Source organism: Nicotiana tabacum, chromosome 3 (assembly GCF_000715075.1).
Source record: "Nicotiana tabacum cultivar K326 chromosome 3, ASM71507v2, whole genome shotgun sequence".
In the NCBI taxonomy this organism is placed as follows: Eukaryota; Viridiplantae; Streptophyta; class Magnoliopsida; order Solanales; family Solanaceae; genus Nicotiana; species Nicotiana tabacum.
Genome location: NC_134082.1, coordinates 11,282,353 through 11,306,403, shown reverse-complemented (window position 1 = coordinate 11,306,403; position 24,051 = coordinate 11,282,353). Strand labels below are relative to the sequence as shown.

The following is a 24,051-nucleotide window of genomic DNA, read 5'->3' as shown; positions in this document are numbered from 1 at the left end:
GAAGATCTCTCTAAGAACAAGTTAAAAATTTAGAAAAGGCTGACACCTATCCTTCTTTAATAACTGAACTTGTGATTCCCACTGTTAGGAAAGATTGTAATTGGAGAGATAATCTTCGTATGATGATTCCTGCCCAAACCAGAGAATTTCTTCTTTCAGAATTGGATTCTCTTTCGTTTATACTAATCCCTTTACTTTGGGATTTAATCCTGTCATTGACCCAGTTATACTTGAATTTTGCCGCTTTTTCAAAATTTGCTTAGCACAAGTAGATCCTCTTGTTTGGAGAGCTGTGGCTTGCTTAAGGTATTTGTCTACCAAAGCCAATGTTAATTTTACATTTTCCCATCTTATTCACCTATACCACCCCAAATTATTCCGCCATGGAGTTTTTACCTTGACTGCAAGAAGCAAGAAGGTTTTGGTAAACCCCGAAGATGACAAGGATCGAGGGTGGTATTGTCGTTACGTTGTTGTACGTACGGTAGATTTGTTGGGTGAAACAAACATTCCCTTCCCTGAGAAGTTGAATTTTGCACGTAAGTTTTTCCTTTTTTTTTTACCGTATCTATTTTTTAAGAATTTTGATTTCTTTTCTAATCTCATCTCTTTTTAGCTTTTTGTAGCAACCATGGGAGATGTGGAACACGTTCCTAACTTCCGTGGTTGGGTAGATTCAATTTTGAAGATTGCGCCTATAGAGGCGAGAACTTGGAAATCAATTTTTCTTTTGAATGGTTGGAAAGTGAAGACCCATGGTATGTATTTCCTTATGCTTTGTCGTATATTGAATTCTTTCTTATTTTAATTCTTTATCCCTCTCTTTATCAGGATTTGGTATCAGGGGTATGACAGCTGAGGTAGTCGTTGCCATTCGAGCGTCTTCAACCGCTTCACTTGATTTGGAAAAGACTCGGGCCACGCTACCAAAAAGAAAAGTTGTAGAAGAAAGTTATGAGAATGAGGAAGAAGAGAATACCTCTTTGATATCTAGGCCAAGAGCCAGGAGACGCGTCATTGATGGAGATGAAGTTGAAGATACTCCTGCTCGAGCCTCTATCTTCGAGCCTGTTCAAATCCTTTCTGATGAGGATACCACTCCAAGAGGCTCTAATGAATCAATTCGACGTCTCTTTGTTAGTGGTTTTGAGAGTGGAGAGTTTGGACCAGTTCTTGATGAAACTCCCCTCTCTTCTTCTATCCTCATTTCTTCTATTCATTCTATTCCTTTGACAACCACGAGTATTTCTTTGCCTATTTTATCGACTCCTGTTTCCTTACCTGTTTTGGTTCCCATATTTGCTCCTATTGTCCCTGCTTTGACTCCCACAGCTCCCATTGTTTTTACCTCTTCTACTACTCCTCCTTCCATTGTTCCCCATCCCTCTGTTTAGCATACAGAGGCTGGTTCTAGCAGCAGAGGCATGGCTATGAGAAGTGTTACTCTTGAAGTTCCTGCCAATCATATCCTTTTGAGAAAGACTGGTGGAGCTGATGTTTGGCTCAAGCCTCTAATCGGAGATATTGAGAAGAAGAAGATGGAGAGCCACAGTTGCTTGACTCTGATGAATGACATAGTTCATTCTACCTTGAAGGTACTTCTCTTTTAACTTACAATTTTTTTTTTATATCTCTCTATATTCTCACATTTGATGTCATTCCCTTGTAGGATAATCTTATTGGTATTGAGTTAATGGGAAGAATCTCCACTCTAGAGAAGAAGGATCGAGAGTCTGTGAAGGCTATCTCTGAGGCTAGGAGAATAGCCAAGGAAACCCAGCTTGAGGCAGCAAACTGGAAGAAACAGTTTGAGAATGCTCAGGGGACCATAGAGGAGTTGCAAGAAAGTAAAAATCACCTGGAGCAGCAAAAGCGTGGTTTGACTTTTGAGCTAGCAATTGCCAAGGCTTCTTCAAGCCAATTTGAAAAGATAAAGAGCTTTTGGAGTGCTCATTTTCAGAACAATTATCAAAGGCCAGTGAATAAATCAAAGAGCTTAAGGCACTTGTGGAGAAGAAAGAAGAATATGCAGGGGAGTTAGTGCAAAGCTTGACTCAAGCTCAGGCTGACTTAAGGATCTCCTCTGACGAGATACGTGCTTTGAAGAGTTCTCATGCCTCCCTTGAAGCTTCCCCTGACTCCCACTTAGCTGAACACCAGATATTGAAGAACGATCTTGCTATGTGGGAAAGGGAGTATGGACTTCTTGATGAGAACTTCAACATAGAGGTAAGTTGAGCTTTTCTAAAATCTCACCGTGATGCTTTGATGGAAGCTACTCAAGAAAACTTTGATTTGCAATCTGAATTAGCCAAAGTCTTAGACACTATTGAAAAAAGCCAACAACCAGTTGATACTCCTTCTCCTGCACTTGGAACTCCTGGGGCAGAAGAGCTTTTAAATGAAGAAGTGGCTACTGCGGCAATTGGAGTTGCAATTCCAGCTCCCAAGGGTGAAACTTCTATGACACAGTCCATGGAAGCTGAAGCTCCCGTGACTCTTGCTTCCCTCGGTGATTTTAACACTCCAGGCCCAGTTAAAACTGCTCCTATTACTGCTCCCTCAGAAGTTGTTACCGTGCCTGTGACTGCCCCTGAAAATGAGATTGCAACTTCTGATGTTCCAACCCCTTCAGTGACTAGTTGAATGTATTTCAAACTTTACTGTTTTTTTATTAATTGGTGGTGTTATCCCTTGGCAACTTTAAGGGATCTTTTGATGAAGTCCCCAGTTATCATAATGGGGCATTTGTAAAAAACAAATATTTTGCTGACTAAGTTTGTACTTAGTCTTTTATATTAAGAAGTTTTATCGGTACTTCTGTATATTCTATTCTTGCCTATTTATCTAGGACTTATAGAATAGCTTAGCATTTTTATCCTTTGAAAATGCTTTATGATTCTTCTCATGGATTATCAACATGAGGCTTATAAAAGAAGGCCCTTTTATTTTATCGACACTTAATGAAGAAGACGTCTCAACTTCATAATGGTGTTATAATACGATGAAAGAAATAGGAATACACATGTTTTGTATGAAACAACTTTGACAAGTTTTTATTCATGAACTTTAACAAGTTTTTTGACTATTACATGTATTAAAATACATCTATAACTTTCTCGTAACTATTTTTCTTGTAACAGATTTTTACATAATATAAAATAAACAAGGTTTTTCTTCATAACCTGTTTCAGTACATAGTCATGACCCTATCTTTATATATTAGGAAGGGTTTGAGAGGTGACATCGTTTATGAGTTTGAGAGATAACTCTGTTGTTCCCATGGGAAAAATATTATGATGAATGTCTTGTGTTTGTTGAACACGATGATGAATGCTGAAGACTTCGTAACTTTTTCTCAACTCTTGTCTCTTTGTGGCCGACTTTTGTTCGATATTCGTATTTGTTTTTCTACACATATCTGTGTATAATATGTAGTCCCCCAAGTGTTTGAACGATGAAGTATGAAGCCTCGAGCACTTGTTTATTTCTTTCAATTTGGTCCTTTTCCTGAAACAGAAAAATATACGGGACTCGGAGGTGCGATTATAGATGAAGACTGCCTGACTCGTGTGTATTTCCATCAGATTAATTGTAACCCTGGGCTGGAAATTTTAGAATACTCCATTTTGCCTTGCAGGTCGTGTCTCCTCATTTGACACGAGTTAGGGTTTTTTCCTAGCATCTAAAATCGTTAGTAAAACTTTAATAATTCAAAAGAAAAATTTTAACATGGCGATACCTGACCGTGGGTACTTTATCAGAAGTAATATCTCTTTAAATGGACGGCATTCCAATGTGAGGGTAAAACTTTGTCGTCCATTGTCTCCAACTCGTATGCTCTTTTTCCCGCAATGTCACGAACTCTGTATGGTCCTTCCCACGTTGGACTTAGCTTTCCTGAATTAGCAGCCTTTGCAGATTGGAACACCTTTTTAAGTACAAAGTCCCCAATTTTGAAAAATCTGAGGCGTGCTTTCCTATTGTAATATCGTTCAATTACTTGCTTTTGTGCTGCCATTCTTATCAATGCAGCTTCTTTTCTTCCTTCAAGAAAATCAAGGTTTACCCGCATCTCTTCATCATTAGATTCCTCCGTTGCCTGAACGTACCGTGTGCTCAGTTCACCTATTTCAACTGGAATTAAGGCTTCTGCACCATAAACCATTGAAAATGGTGTTTCTCCAGTGCTTGTTTTTGTCGTTGTACGATAAGCCCATAGTACTCCAGGTAATATCTCAGGCCAATTACCTTTTGAATCTTGTAACCTCTTCTTCAAGTTGTTGATAATGACTTTGTTTGTGGATTCTGCTTGTCCATTACCCACTGGATGGTATGGCGTAGACGTTATCCTTTTAATCTGCCAACTTCGAAGAAATTCTGTGATTTGAGCTCCTATGAATTGTGGTCCATTGTCACACACGATCTCCTTTGGTGCTCCAAAGCGGCATATTATATTTCGCCATATGAAGTCTTTAACTTCCTTCTCTCGTACCTGTTTAAATGCTCCTGCTTCTACCCATTTAGTGAAATAATCTGTGAGTACAAGTAGAAACTTTACCTGACCTTTTGCTTGTGGAAGTGGACCTACGATATCCATTCCCCATTTCATAAAGGGCCACGAGGCTATAATAGGGTGTAATAACTCAGCTGGTTTGTGCATATTATTGTTATATCTTTGACATTTATCACATTTGGACACGAAACAGTTTGCCTCTTCTTCCATCTTAGGCCAATAATATCCTGCTCGAATCAATGTTCTTACCAGTGACCTTCCCCCCTGCGTGATTTCCACAATGTCCTTCATGCACTTCCTTCATCACATATTCTGTTTGAGAGGTTCCGAGACACCTTGCTAGTGGTCCACCGAACATCTTTCGATAAAGATTTCCTTGATATAAACAATATCGAGCGGCTTTTTTGCGAAGCGCTTGAGCCTTCCCTTTGTCATTAGGCACGGTTCTGTGCTGTAAAAAAGCAATAATTTCGTTTCTCCAATCCCATGTTAAATAATTAAAATTTACCTCATTTTTATCAGGTTCGAGAACAGAATGAAATAAATGTATGACTGAAGCACTTGCGTCATTTGCTACGTCAGCTGCAGATGCGAGATTAGCTAAAGCATCTGCCTCCACATTCTCATCTTTTGGGATCTGTATTACCTTCCAAGTTTGGAATTGCTTTATTAGTTCCCGTACCTTTTTGAGATATTCTTGCATTCGAGTTTCTCTGGCTGTATAAGTCCCCAGCATTTGATTGACCACGAGTTGAGAATCACTCTTGATTATAATTTGTTTTATGCCGAGTTCTCTTGTCAATTCTAAACCTGCAATTACAGCCTCGTACTCTGCTTCATTGTTAGTTATAGAATGACATTTTATAGCTTGCCTAATAGTTTCACCCGTAGGTGGTATGAGAACTATACCCAAACCTGCTCTTTTTACATTAGATGAACCATCAGTGAATAAAATCCAAGTCCCCGAGTTTGCACCATTAAAAACTTGTAATTATTTTTTTGCTTCTAAATGCATCTCCTGGCTAAAATCAGCTAAGAAATCGGCTAATACTTGAGATTTTATAGCAGTCCTAGGTTGATAAATGATATCGTATTCACTTAACCCATTTTGCTAACCTCCCTGACAATTCATGTTTATGCAAAATGTTTCGTAATGGAAAAGCAGTAACTACAACAATGGGATGACATTGAAAATAAGGTCTTAATTTTCTAGATGCCATGATCAAAGCTAATGCTAATTTTTCTAGTTGTGGATGTCGTGTTTCAGCATCTAATAAAGACTTGCTTACATAATAGATAGGAGATTGTTTACCTTGGTCCTCACGGACTAAAACAGTACTTACTACAACTTCTGACACGGCCAAATAGATGAGTAGTTTCTCTCCTTCTTTTGGTTTTGCCAATAATGGTGGATTTGACAAGTAAGCTTTTAAATTTCTAAGGGCTTGTTGGCAATCTTCGTTCCATTCAAAATGATCTTGCTTTTTGAGTGCGGAGAAAAATTTAAAGCATTTTTCTGAAGATTTGGGAATAAATATCCCCAAGGATGCAATTCTTCCTGTTAGCCTTTGGACTTCTTTTTTACTTGTAAGGATATCAGGGATCTCCTCTATTGCTTTGATCTGAGAAGGATTTACCTCAATACCACGGTTAGAAATGAGAAAGCCCAAAAATTTGCCTAAGGCAACCCCAAATGCACATTTTTCTGGATTGAGATTCATATTAAATTTTCGTAAAATTTCAAATGTAACAGATAAATGAGAAATATGATCATGAGAATGTTGGGTTTTGACGAGCATATCGTCTATATATACCTCCATGGTTTTTCCTAAATGTTCTTGGAACATTTTGGTGACCAACCTTTGATAGGTTGCTCCAGCATTTTTGAGACCAAAGGGCATTACTTTATAACAGTAAGTCCCCCTGTCTGTGATGAAAGAAGTTTTTTCTTCGTCACTGGGGTCCATTTTAATTTGGTTGTACCCCGAATATGCATCTAAAAAACTCAAAAGTTCATGTCCTGCAATTGCATCAATTAACTGATCTATATGCGGTAAAGGGAAAGAATCTTTTGGGCAGGCTTTGTTAAGATCTGTATAATCCATGCAAACCCGCCACTTACTATTTTTCTTAGGTACAACAACTGTGTTTGCTAACCAATTAGGATACTTTACCTCGCGTATTGACCCAATTTTTAATAGCTTTTGGACCTCATCTTGAATCACCTGATTTTTGAAAGCTCCTTACTTTCTTTTCTTTTGCTTTATTGGTGTAAAGGATGGGTCTTCGTTTAATTTGTGAGTCATCACATCCGGTGGTATCCCTGTCATGTCAGCATGGGACCAAGCAAAACAGTCCACATTAGATTTTAGAAATTCAATTAACATACCTCGCATGTTTGAGTTTAAATTAGCTCCAACATAAACTTTCCGTTCAGGCCACTGCTCAAATAATATCACAGCCTCGAGTTCTTCGATAGTTGTTTTAATATTTTCATTCTCCTCAGATTCTTGAATTGTATCAGGTCTCGAGTCTAAATCTGTTTTCTCTCGCTCAGTTGAGGTTTGATTGCTGACACCTTCAACTGTTTCCTGTAATTGCTATTTTTCTTTGTTTATGGTGCTCGTATCTGTTACAGCGTTGATACTCCTGGTTGTTTGCTGATCCCCTCGAATTTGACAAATCCCCCACGGTGATGGAAATTTAATAACTTGATGTAGAGTTGATGGAACAACATCTATATCATGGATCCAAGGCCTCCCTATGATCATATTGTAGGCCATTTCTATATCAACTACCTGAAATTTAGTTTCTTTAACAACACCTGCAGCAAAAGTTGTTAGAATTACCTCTCATTTTGTTACCACACTTGAATTGTCGAAGCCTGACAAGGTATGCGCCTTGGGTATCATTTTGTCTTCAGCTTGCATTTCACGTAATACCCTTAGTAGTATAATATTTACGAAACTCCCTGGATCAATCAAAACTCGTTTTACATTAGTATCATGTACAAGTAAAGATATTACTAGTGCATCATTATGTGGGGTTATCACTCCTTCGGTATCTGCATCATCAAATAAAATACTTTCATTTTCTAAAACCTGCCGTACCTGTTTCCTGTGTGTAATTGTTACTTTGGAAACCTTGTTGGAAGCTGTGTAGGTTATGCCGTGAATATCTTCTCCCCCACTTATCACATTCACTGTTCTCTTGGGTGAAGGAGGCTTTGGTGGCTCTTGCCTATTTTTCATATAAGCTTGTTTACCTTTTTCACTAAATAACTCAGTGAGGTACCCTTGCTTCAATAGATGATCCACTTCACTCTGCAAGAATCTACATTCTGAAGTTTTGTGCCCGTGATCATTGTGGAATTCGCACCAATGATCTGGATTGCGTCTATTTGGATTTGACCGCATCTCTTTTGGCTATCGTACCTTATCTCCCATGCTTCTCAAAACAGCCACGAGCTCGGAGGTAGTGACGTTAAAGTTATATCTGCCGAACCTTGCCTTTAAACTTCTGTCATCATCTCGTGACTCTTGTCTGTTCCGATCATTTCTGAATCTTGATGAAGAACCAGATTCCCTGATCCTCGATTTTTTATCATATTGTTGGCTATCTTGTTTTGATCGTGAGTCTTTTCCTGCAGGTCCCATATATGGATCGTACCTGTTTTTACCTGATCTTTTTTCGGTTTTTGATCTTCTGGAACCGCCCCTTTCTTCATGATGAAACTTAGGTACGGTATCTTCTTCAATTCGCAGCTTCGTACTGTACCTGTTGTAAACAGCATTCCACGTGGTTGCAGGGAATTCTCGAAGGCTTTCTTTGAGTCTTCTCGTGGCTTCAGAACTTTTGTCATTTAAATTACTTGCAAAAGCTATTGCAGCCCAGTTGTTAGGTACATGGGGTAGAGTCATTCTTTCACGCTGGAATCTATCAACAAAGTCTCTGAGCAACTCTGAATCCCCTTGTTTGATTTTGAAAATATCTTCCATTCTTTTCTCAACCTTTTGAGTTCCCGAGTGTGCTTTAATAAAAGAATCTGCAAGCTCAGCAAAAGAATTTATAGAATTTTCAGATAAAAGAGAATATCATGTTAATGCACCCTTGGTGAGTGTTTCTCCAAATTTCTTGACCAGTACTGATTCAATTTCTTGTTTGGTCAAGTCGTTGCCTTTCAAGCCTGTTGTAAATGCAGTCACGTGGTCACGTGTGTCTGTAGTACCATCATATTTCGGGATGTCAGGCATTTTGAACTTTTTCGGAATTGGAAGGGGAGCAGCACTTGGCTTCCAAGGTTGTTGTGAGTATTTGTCCATGTCTACTCCTTTTATTACAGGCGGAACTCCAGGGATTTGCTCAATACGCTCATTTTGTTCCTTAATCTGTTTCTGCAAGATTAGTACTAAATTTTGCAAATAGGAATTATTTGAATTACCTGGTTCCCCTTCCTGTGGTTCACTGGTGGTTCCTCCATTTCCAGAATTAACAAGACCAGAACGAGGATTCTCCAATGTATTATTATTAGGAGTTGGTGTGGGTGGTGCAGCAGGCAATCGACTAACTAGAGCCTGAAGAGCTTTGCCGACCTGTGCATCAATTAGCTTTTGTAAAGCTTCATTTGCACCTCCTTCAAAATGTTCAGATTGTTCTTGTTGATCAGCACGGGATTCAGGAGCAGGAGTGCCTTCACGACATTGACATGGTGAATCTGGAGGGGGGGAACCACGTCAATGTTCTGTAGGTCTCCTTGATTTTGATGGATTTGATTTTCATGGTTTCCCAATGTGTTATCACTGTTATTGTTGTTGTTTGACATGTTGATAAAGACGAATAAAACGTAGCTTCAAAGAAAAGATTATCAGTTTTCCGGTAACGGAACCAATTTGTTTAACCAAAAATATGATTCTTTGGTCAAAGCTAAAGACAAATAGAAATTCGGGCTACTGATAATCAGGAGACGAAAAAGAAATAATAGACTTTTTGAGAACGACAAATAAGCAGTAAATAGGTTTGTATTCCAATGTAATATTGATGATATCCTCTGTCCTTACAAATGACGAGACCTCCTCCTTTTATAGTTGATTCTAAGTAAAGGAGTAATACTTTAGTCTTAATGAGACAATTATGAGTAATAAATGACATTAAATAAGTGTTACACAATCATTCCTATTTAATACCAATTCTCTAACGTATTGGGTATTTAATATTGAATTTGGACTCCTTTTCGTCATCATATCCATGTCTTCAATGCCTTCTGATCTCTTTGTTTTAAATGACCTAAATAGGTACGAAACTTGTATTAATCGAATTATCTCTCGTGCCTCTTAACTGATCATCATATTTTGACCATTTGACTAGTCCTCGTGTCATGCCACGTCACATTCAATGTAAATTTAGTTTTTTCCCAATACAATAGTATATCACACATGTATATAGAGACAAGTAGAAAACTAAACATATAGTAACTGCAGTTTCTCATTTCCTATAATAATATTGATACTAAAAAAAACAAAAAAGAAGACTAGAAATTTTGAAACGTCTCTAGGAAAGAAATGGTTCACTTTTTTTCTTTTTCACTAATCTACGGTGCCCGGTACTCACTGACCCGACTAATTCTCCTAATTTATTGGGATTTTGGCCTTTGAATGATCTCAAGGAGCAGAATCATCGTCGAAGTACCTCTTCCAGAACCAGTGTTTCTTCCAAGCTCTTTCATTCATTTCATCAATAGGGATTCCTTTAGTCTCAGGGAGGAATAAATATGCAAAACTTCCCATAATGACAATGCAAACAGCAAAGAAGAAGAAGATCCCAGATCTCATGTGACACAACATTGTGAGAAAAGCTTGAGCTATAATGAAAGTGCAAATCATGTTCATACTCACTGCAAAGAAAAATCCAGCAGTTCTTGTCTCCAATGGGAAAATTTCACTTGGAATTAACCATCCTAAAGGACCCCATGACCAAGCAAATCCACTCACAAAAATACATATCAACACAACCACAAAATATGCATAGTTCTTTGGTATTACATTTGTGGCTTTCAAATGCACTGCAAGAATTCCTCCTGTAACACACTGCAACAAAAACCAAAAGAATCAACAAGCAAAACAACAAGATTCACTTAAAACACACCTACAATATAAATAATTTTTACACTATGACGTGGCAGCCCGGTGCATAAAGCTTCGACTCTGCACGAGGTTCGCGGAAGGACGGGACCAAAAGGGCCTATTGTACACAGCCTTACCCTGCATTTCGCAAGAGGCTGTTTCCACGGCTCGAACCCGCGACCTCGTATTTACACTATGATGTGACAAAGCAATTTAATATAATGCCAAAACAGTCAAAGGTCAAGGGTTCGAGTGTCTCACTTGGATCCACCAAATATTCAACAAGATTATTTTTACATGCGTGATTCAAGAAAGAAAATCGATCTAAACATGAATGTTTGTGCTAGGAACACAAGATAAATAAATAAATAGATCACATATCTAACAGTTTAAACATTTATACGAGATCATATCATTACAAAAACCCTTATTTTAGAAAAATCAAGTCACACGTCAGGGGTCATGTTGTCAACATAAACACAAATAAATAAATAAAATACCTTAAACTCATATTGAAATAATGGTTTACCTGGGCAACAAGCATTTGAACAGCAGCTTCAATAAGTAAAACTCTTCTTCCAAATTTATCAACTCCAAGTATTGCAACTATGGTTGAAACCACATTAACCATACCAGTAACAATAGCAGATAATAACGACGCCTTTCCGCCGAATCCCATCGTCTGAAATAATACAGGAGCATAGAACATGATAACATTTATCCCAGTAAATTGTTGAAAAATTTGAAGAATTGTACCACATATAAGTTGTGGCCTACTAGATTTGTTCATGAGATTTCTAAAAGGTTTTTTGATTTGTTGAGCTAATTCAGTAGCTTGTAAAATCTCTTGATATTCTTTTTCAACATCATATACACCTCTAATTTTTCTTAAGGCTTGTTTGCCTTGTTCTTTTTGGCCACGTTCAATTAGGCTAGTTGGTGTTTCAACAATGAGAAAAGAACCTAAACCAAGAAATATTGCTGGAACTGCTGCACCACCAAGGGAAAATCTCCAACCATGTGGATGCATTTTTGAAGTTACATAGTTGACTATATTGGCACATAAAATACCAATTGTGATCAACATTTGGAACAAAATGTTGAGACCACCTCTGTACTTTGCTGGAGCTATTTCTGATATGAATAATGGCACTGCCTGCAATAAATGATATTTCAGTATTTGCAATGACTAAATTGGCTATTAGTAAATTTTACAAACATTGAACTTCAAGGTAAATACTCGCCCTGTTTCAATTTAAATACGTATTTCGCTTATCGAGAGTCAATTTAACTAAATTTTGAAGTTAAATTGAATTAGTTTAACCCAATCTTTTAAAATTAAAATTTTAGATATTGGAATATTATACGAAAAGTACTACTATAAGTTACTCCCTCCGTTCATTTTAATTTATTCACTATAATAAAAAATACATTTTTACTTTTGCTTGTCCATTATACTAAATCAAGAGAAAGACAATCTTTTTTTCATGTTTTACCCTTATCGTTAACTACGCATTCCCAAAATCATTTCCCACGACTTTTTAAAATGCTATCATTATTATGAGTGTTATAATAAAATACATACTTCATTTATTTTTATTTTTTCTTAAAAAGAGTGTAAAGTCAAAAGTTGATAGCTAAAAATAAACGGTAGGAGTACAATTTTTCTCATGTCAATATAATCAAAAATATATATTTTAAAATATTGATCAAACTTTACACGGTTTGACTTTCACTAAGCGAAATACGGTCATTTAAATTGGATCGGAGTGAGTATTGGTTTTTACTCACAAATATTCAACTTTTGTTAATTGAAATTCATCTAGACAACTTTAACGTCCAAATACTCTTGCGCAATTTTAATATGTTGCAAAACACCTTTACACTATTTCCATGTGAGAAATTATAAATACAAACAAGACTTTTGGAAGAACATACTGCATATAATAAGTGTGTGACATATCTTTATACAAAGTTTCTGAATCATGGTTAATTAATATATATTCTTACACTAATTTATTATTTAACTAAGTTAAACATGGTTTGGTCGGGTCCTCAGATGACCACATAGCCAAAGAACTGAAAATTTTGACAATTGAATTAACAATATTAAAGTTTGTAATTAAAGATGTTAAAAGCAACAAAAAAATTGTCACACTTGTGGGAAGTCATAAATACAAGTAAGACTTATGAAAGCAAATATTGCATGCAGCAAAACGCTAATTAAGTGCATAACGTACATCTTCATATAAGGCTTTATCTAGTTAATATATATTGCAAACTACCTTAATTTAATTATAACTTAAATTTTTTACACATCAATTTTTTGTAATGTTTTTATAGTAAAGCTCCTTTGGCTATCATGACATATTAAATTACAATCAGACCTCTCTATAACATCATTTGTATATAACAATCAAATTTTTCTTGGAACAAATTTTTATATTATATTATAATATATGTCATCTATAACATTACTTCACTATATCAGCCAAAAAATATCGGAACAAACATTGTAGTACGTATACACTGTTTTCATTTACTACAAGTAAGGACAGAAAATCAACCAAAACAGACATTCTGTCATTAGATTCCTAGACTATATTTATTCTGTATTATTTGTTGAATATATAAGTGATACTTAATTAAATAAAAGTTACCTGATTGCCAAATCCAACACCAGCACCAAGACAAAGCCGTCCAATGATAAGCATAGGCAGATTCATAGCAGCAGCATTAAGGATAACTCCGATAAAGAAGAACAAAGAGGCAAGTTGTATTGTAATTTTCCTGCCAAACCTCTTACAACACTTTGAGGCAAAGAAACAACACACAATTGCAGCTAAGTATAATGAAGATGTGAACAACTGCAACATTTGGTTATCATATTTGCAGTAGTTGTCTTCTTTAGCCCTATGCTTTCTAACATAGACTTTTGGGAAGAACTTTTCCAAGAAATCATCCATTGATGTCACCCCACCTACACAATTCCATACAGAAATAGAGGTTGAGTTTAATTAAAATTTGATGATGTAAGAAAATATATTTACATAATCATCCTATCAATTATTAAGTAATTACAGGTAAATTTCTTGATAAGCACGCATTAATTGACTTGTAATCTGGTAAAATTGATAAATACCTCTATCATAGGTTACAATTTTAGCATAAAAAGAAATTTTTATGCTGACGACACGGTATATAACTTAAATCCATTGGCATTATCATGCCACTTGACATGAATTTATCAAAAGTGAAAAAAGAAAAAAAAATTAATTTGATTTTATGTTCTATGCAATGAGGATTTTTTTTTTTTTTGGAAAAATCTTCCATCAAATTTTATGTCCAAACGGGCACTAAGCCCCTGTTTGTCTTTTTTTTAAAAATCCTTTTTTAAAAAAAAAAATCAAAAATGTGTTTGTCCATAAAATTTTGCAAGTTTTTGGAAATCTTTTGAAAATGAGTTTTTCAGACATCAAATGTTTCAGAATTTTTTTTCCCCACCCACAAAACTGCAACATTTTTTCATGTGAAATGCATGTTCAAACATAACTTTAATCCCAAATACCATTCTTCAACTTAACTCCGAATACTACCTTTTTTTTTCAAAATTTACAATTTTTATGTCCAAACGCCCACTAAGTGTGTATAACTTAAAACCATTTATTATTTATATTGACCATAAATTCTCAACAAATTTTGCAAGAATATTAGTTTATACACACACTATTTGGTTAAATTGACCTACAAATATTTCAAGCAAGAAAGAATTTACCCGAAATTCCAATATCATAGCCAAACATAAGACCACCAAAGGCTGCAATAATAGAACAAATCACAACCTGTCCAGTCAGTTTTGCAGGAAACTCATCATCCTTCTTGTCAAAGTCCATAATAGGAGGCATATTTGGTTTCTCTTTTATAATTTGTTTTCTTCAAAAACAAAAAACAAAAAACAAAAGAGAGACTCTTTCGCTCACACTTCTTGTTAATTTCTTGCTTTCTTTCTGCTCACAAGATTGTCAATGGCTTTTTCAAGAATCACAAAAACGGCTGATAGAATATATACATATAACATAATATATAAGTAGACATGCATTTGTGTTTTACTAGAACTATAATATAGTAACTGCATGAGACATAATCGCGGTATTTGTTCCTATTTTCCGAATGAGGATTTAATAGCACTTTTGGTCCCACATTTATTGGTAAATTCTGATTTTAGTCCTTCTGATATTTTGAAATGTGCACTTTTGAGATCCCTATGTTTGTGAAATTTTACAGATTTAATGAATTTTTAACTGTTAAACTATTTAATTGTTCATATATTATGTTAAATTTATATTTATATTTTGCAGATAATTATAGTTCTATAAAATAATATAAAAATAAGTAATTTCTTAGATAAAGGGACTAAAGACACAACTTTTAATGAGTAAAGGAGTAAATGTGACTAGCCAAATATTACAAGGACCAAATTTAGAATTCACCAGAACTTGTTGGTTTCCGATTTGGATTAATCTTCTTTTCCTTATTTTAATGAAATACGACAACGCCACGCAGGAAATGAATGAGTAGATAGACGTGTTGATTTAAGCAAACGAAACAGCTTAATCTTTCTAAATCTCCACTAGTTCTTGAACTCTAGTAAAGAATGGATAAATATTTTTCCCTCATATCTGATTTGGGATTTTTATTTTTCTCCCTTGCAATGAGATTTTTAAATTTAAACTCAAGCTGGGTTTTTTTATACTTGTGTACGGAAAATACTTACCCCCTATCAAATTAAACAATCTATCTATACAACTAACAACATACTTAGTGTAGTCCTACAAGTAGAGTCTGGGAGAGTAGAGTGTACGGAGACCTTACCTCTACCTTTAAGAAGGTAGACAGATTGTTTCTGATAGGTCCTCAGCTCATGATGGGGAGAGGAGAGGGGCAATAACAAGCAAACAGATTTGATGACCGAAGCAAAAATACAAAACTAACAGTAGGTAATGCAATTAGAAAATCAAAAAAGAAGACAACAGCAAGTAGTAACAGAAGTATAGGGATACGAAAAAATTACGGAAGACACCAAGTGGTGTATCAAAGCTACTTCTACAAACAAGGACAACAATTGGCCACCTAACCCTTTACCTTTATTCTCAGCCTCCAAATAAACTTATTCTTGTTAATACCGCAATGCGCCTCGTCAATCAGTACAATGTCATCTGCAAATAATATGCACCACGACACCTCCTCTTGAATGTGACGCGTCAGCGCATCGATCACTGGGGCAAACAGGAATGGGCTAAGGGTTTACCCCTGATGTAGCCCTATCACAACAGGAAAGTGATCCAAGTCCCCTCTTATTATCCTCACCCAAGTCCTAGCACCCTTGTATATGTCATTAATATCCCTAATATATGTAATAGGAACACCTCTAGCCTCCAACTATCTCCACAGCACCTCCTTCGGCACTTTATCATAAGCCTTCTCTAAGTCGATGAACACCATATGTAAATCTCTCTTCCTCTCTCTATACTGCTTCATCAACCTCCTAACAACGTGAATAGATTCTATAGTCGAACACCTTGGCATAAATCCGAATTGGCCTCTGAAATAGACACAATCCTCCTCACCATTATGAATTCTAACAAAATTGCCCCTGCGGCCGCACCATTATAGTGCGGTCCACACTCCTTGAGCTTTGTCTTTGGCGTTGTGGGACTTTTGCGGGCCGCACATTTCTGAGTGCGGTCGCGCTCTTGATTATGCGACCGCACAAAAAATGGTGCGGTCCGCATTTCTTCTTGACCAGAAAATCTTATCTCTCTGAACTTTATCTTCTGCGGCCGTACCAGAATTGTGTGATCCGCACTTTGTAGAGCATTTCTTGTCAGAGGCTTTCTTCATGATCTGCGACTGCACTCAATATTATGCGGTCCACACAGTGGCCTTTTAGCCTTGTTTTTGTCCTTACCCAAAATTACTCCTTGAGTTAATTTTTATCTCTTTAGCTCATATTCTAACATTCCTGCAAGCAAGCATATTTCATTAGTTTTTGGGAATACGTTTAAGCAATTTTGAGCTAAAACGAAAGTAAAAGAGTGCAAATAAGTAGTCAAAATCCCTAGTTATCAATACCCGAGGAATAAAGATGGAGTACGATGATCGTGTTGTATAAGAACAAGGGGGATATCCAAAATTGCAACAACTATCGGGGTATCAAGATACTGAGCCATATCATGAAAGTATGGGAGAGGGTTAGGAGGATTATGTCTATTTCAAAGGCCAATTCAGATTTATGCTAAGGTGTTCGACTATAGAAGCTATTCACGTTGTTAGGAAGTTGATGGAGCAGTATAGAGAAAGGAAGAGAGATTTACATATGGTGTTCATCGACTTAGAGAATGCTTATGATAAAGTGCCGAGGGAGGCGTTGTGGAGATAGTTGGAGGCTAGAGGTGCGGGGAAACTAAATAGAATTTTTTGTCATTTTTAGGTTAAGTTTTGTAAGTTGGGAGCACCTGAGCCGTTTTTATTTACTGTATTGGGTAACATTGTTCAAGATTAACTTTTAAACATTAGATTTTCTTTCTTTAATCAAGTATTATGAATTCTATCTTAGTTTCTTCTTTAATTTCTTTATTTTCCATGAGTAGTTAAACCCTTAGCTAGGGTTGTAACCCAACCCTAGTATGAGTGCTTAATGGGTAATTGATTTTGGGCTTATTTATGATTGGGTTTATGATATTTAGCCTAGTTCTTGCTTGAATTTGAGAATTGATGGTTGCAAACATTGATTTATGCCTATTTGACTTAGCCTTTACTTGAGAAAGAGAGACTAAGTCTAGAAAAACTTGGCTAACAAGAAATTGGGGTGAACTCAAGAAATTGATAAACCCAATTAAAGGGTCAAATCTAGAGATAGTAAAATCCGACTTGAGCATATATCACTTATTTTGTGAAATACCCATTTGGACTTGAGAAAGCCAAATCAGGCAAAATCACTCAAACTACAGAGAGGTATAGAGTGAGTAATTGAGTGTGATAGTATATTGTATCCCGATCAACCAATCATTCCCTAAAGCTCTCAACCCGGTAGGTATCCATCTAGGCAGAAGTTACAACCCTAGATCTTTCATAACTTAAAAACAACCAAAACCAAAAATATTATCTCTTAGCTCTACAATTACAATCAATAGTTTAAAAGTAGAAGTAAAAACAATAATTAAAAATGTGGAAGTGTAATTTGAGGCACATCATACATTCACACTAGGTGTATACCTAATCCAAAATCTAACTCCCTGTGGATTCGACCCTGACTTGCATTGGGTTTTTATTATTGCTTCAGCCGCCTCACAACCTATATTTGTGGTGTGAGTTTGGGCGACATCAACTTTTGGCGCCGTTGCCGGAGAGTTAAACGGATTTAGCTATATATATAGAGTTTTGTGTGATTTGTCTTCTTTTCCTTCCAAGTCACTAACTTTATTTTTGAATTGATTTTAGGCACGAGAATGGCTCTCAGCAACGAGCCCATCAGGAATTTGACAATGGGGGAGGACGCCTTATGTCGAAGCTTGTGAAATTTTGGATGAGATGGCGGATACCTCATCAGCATGGCAAAGTAGAGCCAATGTTCCTCAAGGTGACCCAAATATCATTCACCTACACAAGGAACTACATAATCATGGGCAAGCTATTCTCGAGTTGACAACCACAATGAATAAATTGGTCAAAGCTCAACTTCAAAAAGTTCAAGGGCTGAAACAATTGAATACGATGGAAGGTGTGAATATGATGATGAACAAGAGACGGCAAAAAGGTCAACAAATTCAAAGCCATCCTAAACAATTCATGCAAGATGATAGTGGATATGACTAAGGTGATTCATTCGATGAGCAAGAAGAAGAAATGCAATATGTCAACAATTATCAAGGCCAAAGAAACAATGCTCAAGGAAAAAATCAACAACAATGGCGGTCACAAGGAAATTGGAACAACCAAGGCCACCAAGGCAATTGGAGTGGTGGTAACAATAATCAAGCTAATTGGAATAATCAAGGTAACCAAGGCAATTAGAGAGGCAATAATCAAATAAATTGGGGTGGCAACTATCAAAGCAATTGGGGAGCAATAACCAAGGAGGGTGGAACAATAACAATAATCGGTGATCGGGTTTTCAAACGCTCCCGATGTTCCGACAACCTAGCAATCCACCTCCATATCCTACTCAAGGTTCGAGCTTTTCTAACAATGATATGGGTTGAATTGAGAACATATTTAAACATATAATGGAGAAGAATACTGACTCTAATGCTCAACTAGCCTCTCATAACACTTCTATTCGCAATTTTGAAGTTCAATTAGGCCAAATCTTGCAAGCTTTTAACACTCGTACTAAGGGGGAACTACCAAGTGATATGGTAGTGAACCAAAGGGTGGAAATAATACGGGACATGATATGGTCGTGACTACAAGAAGTGGAAAAGGTGGAGATGCAACCACCTCAAATCAAAGAAGAATTGTGGATGATGATGTTGTGGTTCAAGAAGATGAAATTCCAAGCAATGTGGTTCAAGCTAATGAGGAAGTGAGAATTGATATTGATGAAAATGTGGAGGAGACTCAAGAAGAAGTGAACCCGTCTAGGGAACATGTGATTGACTTGCTAGAACCGGTAGTACTAAAGGCTAAGGCACTAATACCAAGGCCCCCTCTTTTGTACCCTCAAAGGCTTGCAAAGCATACCAATTCAAAAAGTTCATTAATACGATGAAGAGTTTGTCTATTAATGTGTCGTTGGTTGAGGCATTGGAATAAATTTCGGGATATGCAAAGTTCATGAAGGATTTGGTGACAAAGAAAAGATCAATGAATTGTAAGACTATCAAGATGACACATCAAGTGAGTGTTATTGTGCACTCAATAGCTCCAAAATTGGAAGATCCAGGTGCTTTTACAATCCCTTGCACTATTGGGAGTGCCGACTTTGCCAAAGCTTTATGTGATCTTGGGGCAAGTATCAACTTGATGCCCTACTCGGTGTTCAAAACTTTGGAGATTGGGCAACCAAGACCCACATCCATGAGGTTGCAGATGGCAGATCGTACAATGAAAAGGCCATTGGGTATTATTGATAATGTGTTAGTTCATGTTGACAAGTTCATCCTCCCGTCGGACTTTGTGATTCTTGATTTTAAAGTGGACTATGAGGTGCCTATTAATTTGGGTAGACCTTTACTTGCTACGGGTAAGGATCTTGTTGATGTGGAAGATAGTGAGCTCACTTTCCGTATGGGTGATGAAAAAGTGGTCTTCTATGTGTGCAAATCTATGAGGCAACCGAATAACAATGAAGTTTGTTCATTCGTGGATTTGGTGAAGGATGTGATTGTTGATGATGCTAGTGCTACAATGAATGTTGAGGATAGTTTGGAAGTCGTTTCACTCAACCTTGATGATGAGGAGGAGAGAGAAGGTTATGTGGAGTATGTGAATGCATTTCAAGGAATGGGGTCATATACTTATGAGCCCCGCAAGCTATCTTTGGATCTTGAAAATCGAAAGACTCCTCCAACAATGCCCTTAATTGAGGAGCCTCCCACTTTGGAGTTAAAGTCATTGCCTCCGCATATCAGGTATGAATTCCTTGGCCCTTCTTCTACTTTGCCGGTTATTCTTTCTTCTTGTTTGACAAACCTACAGGTAGAGGCACATTGGAGGTGCTACAAAGGAGGAAAAGAGCAATCAGATCAACATTGGCGGATATCTGAGGCATAAGCCCCGCCTTTTGTATGCACAAGATAATTTCGGCATAAAGCTCAAAATTGCTTAAAGGTATTCTCGAAAACTAATGAAATGTGCTTGCTTGCAAGAGTGTTAGAATATGAGCTAAAGCGATGAAAATCAAATCAAGAAGGAGTAATTTTGGATAAGGACAAAAACAAAGTTAAAAGGGCACTGTGCGGACCGCATATATTGAGTGCGGCCGTAGATCATGAAGAAAGCCTCTGACAAGAAATGCTCTACAAAGTGAGGACCGCACAATTCTGGTGCAGCCATAGAAGATAAAGTTCAGAGAGATGGGATTTTAAGGTCAAGAAAAAATGCGGGCCGCACAAAAAATCAAGAGCGCGGTCGCACTCAGAAATATGCAGTCTGCAGAAGTCCCACAATGCCAAAGACGAAGCTCAAGGAATGGGGACTGCACTATAATTGTGCGGCAGCAGAAGCAAGAGTTCGGTTGCACTCATAAATATGCGGTCTACAAAAGTTGAAGGATTGCGGCCGCAACCCAGAATTGTACGGTCACAAAACTGGGACTTGTCAAGCCAAGTCTTAATGTTCGGACCACACACATAATTGTGCGGCCGCACAACCTTCGCAAGGGCAATTTTGTCAGATATTTTCAGCTTAGTATAAATAGAACTTTTTGTCATTTTTAGGTTAAGTTTTGTAAGTTGGGAGCACCTGAGCCGTTTTTATTTACTGTATTGGGTAACATTGTTCTAGATTAGCTTTTAAACATTAGATTTTCTTTTCTTAGTCAAGTATTATGAATTCTATCTTAGTTTCTTCTTTAATTTCTTCATTTTCCATGAGTAGCTAAACCCTTAGTTAGGGTTGTGACCCAACCCTAGTATGGGTACTAAATGAGTAATTGATTTAGGGTTTATTTATGATTGGGTTTATGATATTTAGCCTAGTTCTTGCTTGAATTTGAGAATTGATGGTTGCAAACATTGATTCATGCTTATTTGACTTAGTTTCTACTTGAGAAAGAGAGACTAAGTCTAGAAAAACTTGGCTAACAAGAAATTGAGATGAAGTCAAGAAATTGATGGCCCTAATTAAAGGGTCAAATATAGAGATAGTAAGACCCGACTTGAGCATATATCACTTATTTTGTGAAATAGCCATTTGGACTTGAGAAAGCCAAAACGGGCAAAATCATTCAAACTACCGAGAGGTATAGAGTGAGTAATTGAGTATGATTGCTATATTGTATCTCGATCAACCAAACATGCCCTAAATCTCTCAACCTAGTAGGTATCCATCTAGGCAGAAGTTAAAACCCTAGATCTTTCATAACTTGAAAAATAAGCAAAACCAAAAATATTGTCTCTTAGTTCTACAATTACAATCAATAGTTTAAAAGTAGAAGTAGAAACAATAATTAAAAATGTGGAAGTATAATTTGAGGCACATCATACATTCACACTAGGTGTATACCTAATCCAAAATCTAACTCCCTGTGGATTCGACCCCGACTTGTGTTGGGTTTTTATTATTGCTTTGTCCACCTCACAACCTATATTTGTGGTGTGAGTTTGGGCGACATCAGACATCTTCATCATCCTTAAAATGACATTGATATCCCAGTTAGACATTCCAAGCCCGCCTTAACCATGCTCTTTCAAATCTCCACCAGAATTTTGTTTGGCCCGGTCGCTCTCCCCCTGCTCTTCTTACACATAGCCTCCTCTACCTCCGCAACTTTTATACGCCTGTAATACCCAAAGTCCCGAAGGCGCTCGGAGTTTTCTAAGTCACCCAGCACAATGTTCTTATCCCCCTCTTCATTTAGGAGTTTATGGAAGTACGTTGCCATCTCTATCGAATCAGAGCCTCATCTAACAACACTTTACCTTCCTCACCCTTGATGCACTTCACTTGGTCCAGGTCACGGGCCTTCCTCTCTCGCACCTTGGCTAACCTATACAACTTCTTGTCCCCTCCCTTGCCTCCAAGTTCTTCATACAAGCGCTCAAATGCAGCAGTCTTAGCCGTTGTAACTACTAACTTTTCTTCCTTCTTAGCCACCTTATACCGCTCCATGTTTGTCCTCTTCTCCTCCCCGTCTATGCTTTCCACAAGCTTCAAATAAGCCACTTTCTTGGCTTTCACTTTACCTTGGACCTCAGTTCTCCACCACCAATCCCCTTTGCGGCTACCAGAAGGGCCCTTCGAGACCCTCAATACCTCCCGAGTAGCCTCTCTAATGCAATTCGTAGTTGCACTCACAGTCCACATACCAATCACGTCCCCACTGATCTTCCATGCCCCCACAGCTAGCATTTTATCCCCTAACTCTTGGCTCTAACCGTAGTCAAAGCTCCCCACTTGGTCCTAGGAATACCATACACAACCCTCTTTCTCCACTTCCTCATAATTTCCAAATCCATGACCAGGAACCTATGATGGATCATGAGGTTCCTCATAATATTTAGCGTAAACATTAAACTCACGTTCGGCTATAGATTTTAGATACCTTTCTTCAAAAATAATTGAAAACATTATTTGTTCATGGAATTTGATCAGTTTTTGTAAATAATAATTTTTTTTGTGAAGTCTTTTGGGTGAAAATTTATCTTTTGCTCACAAAATTTCAACTTTTTTCAAGTAAATCGTATGTTCTAACACAATTTTAACTTTTAAAAATTTACTTTTAACACAACTTCAAAAATTATTTTTTCAAGTTGTAACCAAATCTATGTCCAAACACTAGCTTTGTTTCCTTCTAATAACCCAATTCTACCCTTCCTTCTCAACGCAATTTGGTTTAGATATAGAAAACAGACAGTTTTATACATTCTTTGGTCCTAAATATAGTAATTTTAGCAAACAAGATTTGCTTTAAAATAATTGCACATTTAAAGAGTGAATTTTAGACAATGATTTTATGATTAAAGCTATTAAATATATTTAAAGGAATAAAAAAACTTAATTTACAAGTAATATCCGTAGAACATTGGCAGTTGTAAATACGTTGCGTGTATAGTCTACACCACCACATTTCATATATGCTTATATCATGTTATTTGTACTTTCTTTCTTCTCAAATTCAATATTATGTTTCGGTGAATCTAAGATTTCCAAGTTTTTAGGGAACTATACACTTGACCTTACAATTGGTAAGCAGAAGAAGGGGTTTTATGGTGAAAGGTTCCCTTAGATTTTTAAAATTTTATGTTTTCAGGTTTCTTGTTTGGAGCTTGTTGTCATACCTCCTTTTTACTACCCCCGGAAGGGTATAAGAGAGTTTTTTACAATTTAAGTGACAATCGAAATGGGATTATTTATTTAAAGATTCAGAATTGCCACTTGGGATAATTTATGGTGTCCCAAGTCACCGGTTCAAGTCCCGAATCGAGGAAAAGATTGACTCTGTTTTACAGTCCGCGAACAAAGAAATCCGGGTAAGAAATTCTGTTAACCCGGGAAAAGGTGTTAGGCATTCCCAAGTTCCGTGGTTCTAGCACGGTCGCTCAACTGTTATTATTGGCCTAATTATCTGATTTTAAAACACTTTTAAACCTATGTGCATTTTTACTTTAAAACCGCTTTTAATTATTTTAAGGAAGATTTCAACGTCATCTAAAATACGTCTTTGGACCACGCTACATGAAATGCACCTGCAGT

General features: G+C 36.9%; 2 protein-coding genes across 2 annotated transcripts; both read right to left on the bottom strand.

Annotated features, from left to right (window-relative positions):
• Positions 1 to 9,979: 9,979 nt before the first annotated feature.
• Positions 9,980 to 14,722, bottom strand: LOC107794684 (sugar transport protein 8-like). Its single transcript, XM_016617195.2, has 4 exons — positions 14,411 to 14,722; positions 13,296 to 13,615; positions 11,165 to 11,791; positions 9,980 to 10,599 (listed from the first exon to the last, which is right to left on the bottom strand). The coding sequence occupies exons 1-4, from the start codon at positions 14,538 to 14,540 to the stop codon at positions 10,174 to 10,176; spliced, it is 1,503 nt and encodes a 500-aa protein (XP_016472681.2). The 5' UTR covers positions 14,541 to 14,722; the 3' UTR covers positions 9,980 to 10,173.
• A 7,520-nt stretch (positions 14,723 to 22,242) lies between these two features.
• On the bottom strand, positions 22,243 to 22,707 carry LOC142175667 (uncharacterized). Its single transcript, XM_075242563.1, has one exon. The coding sequence runs from the start codon at positions 22,705 to 22,707 to the stop codon at positions 22,243 to 22,245; it is 465 nt and encodes a 154-aa protein (XP_075098664.1).
• Between the last annotated feature and the right edge of the window lie 1,344 nt (positions 22,708 to 24,051).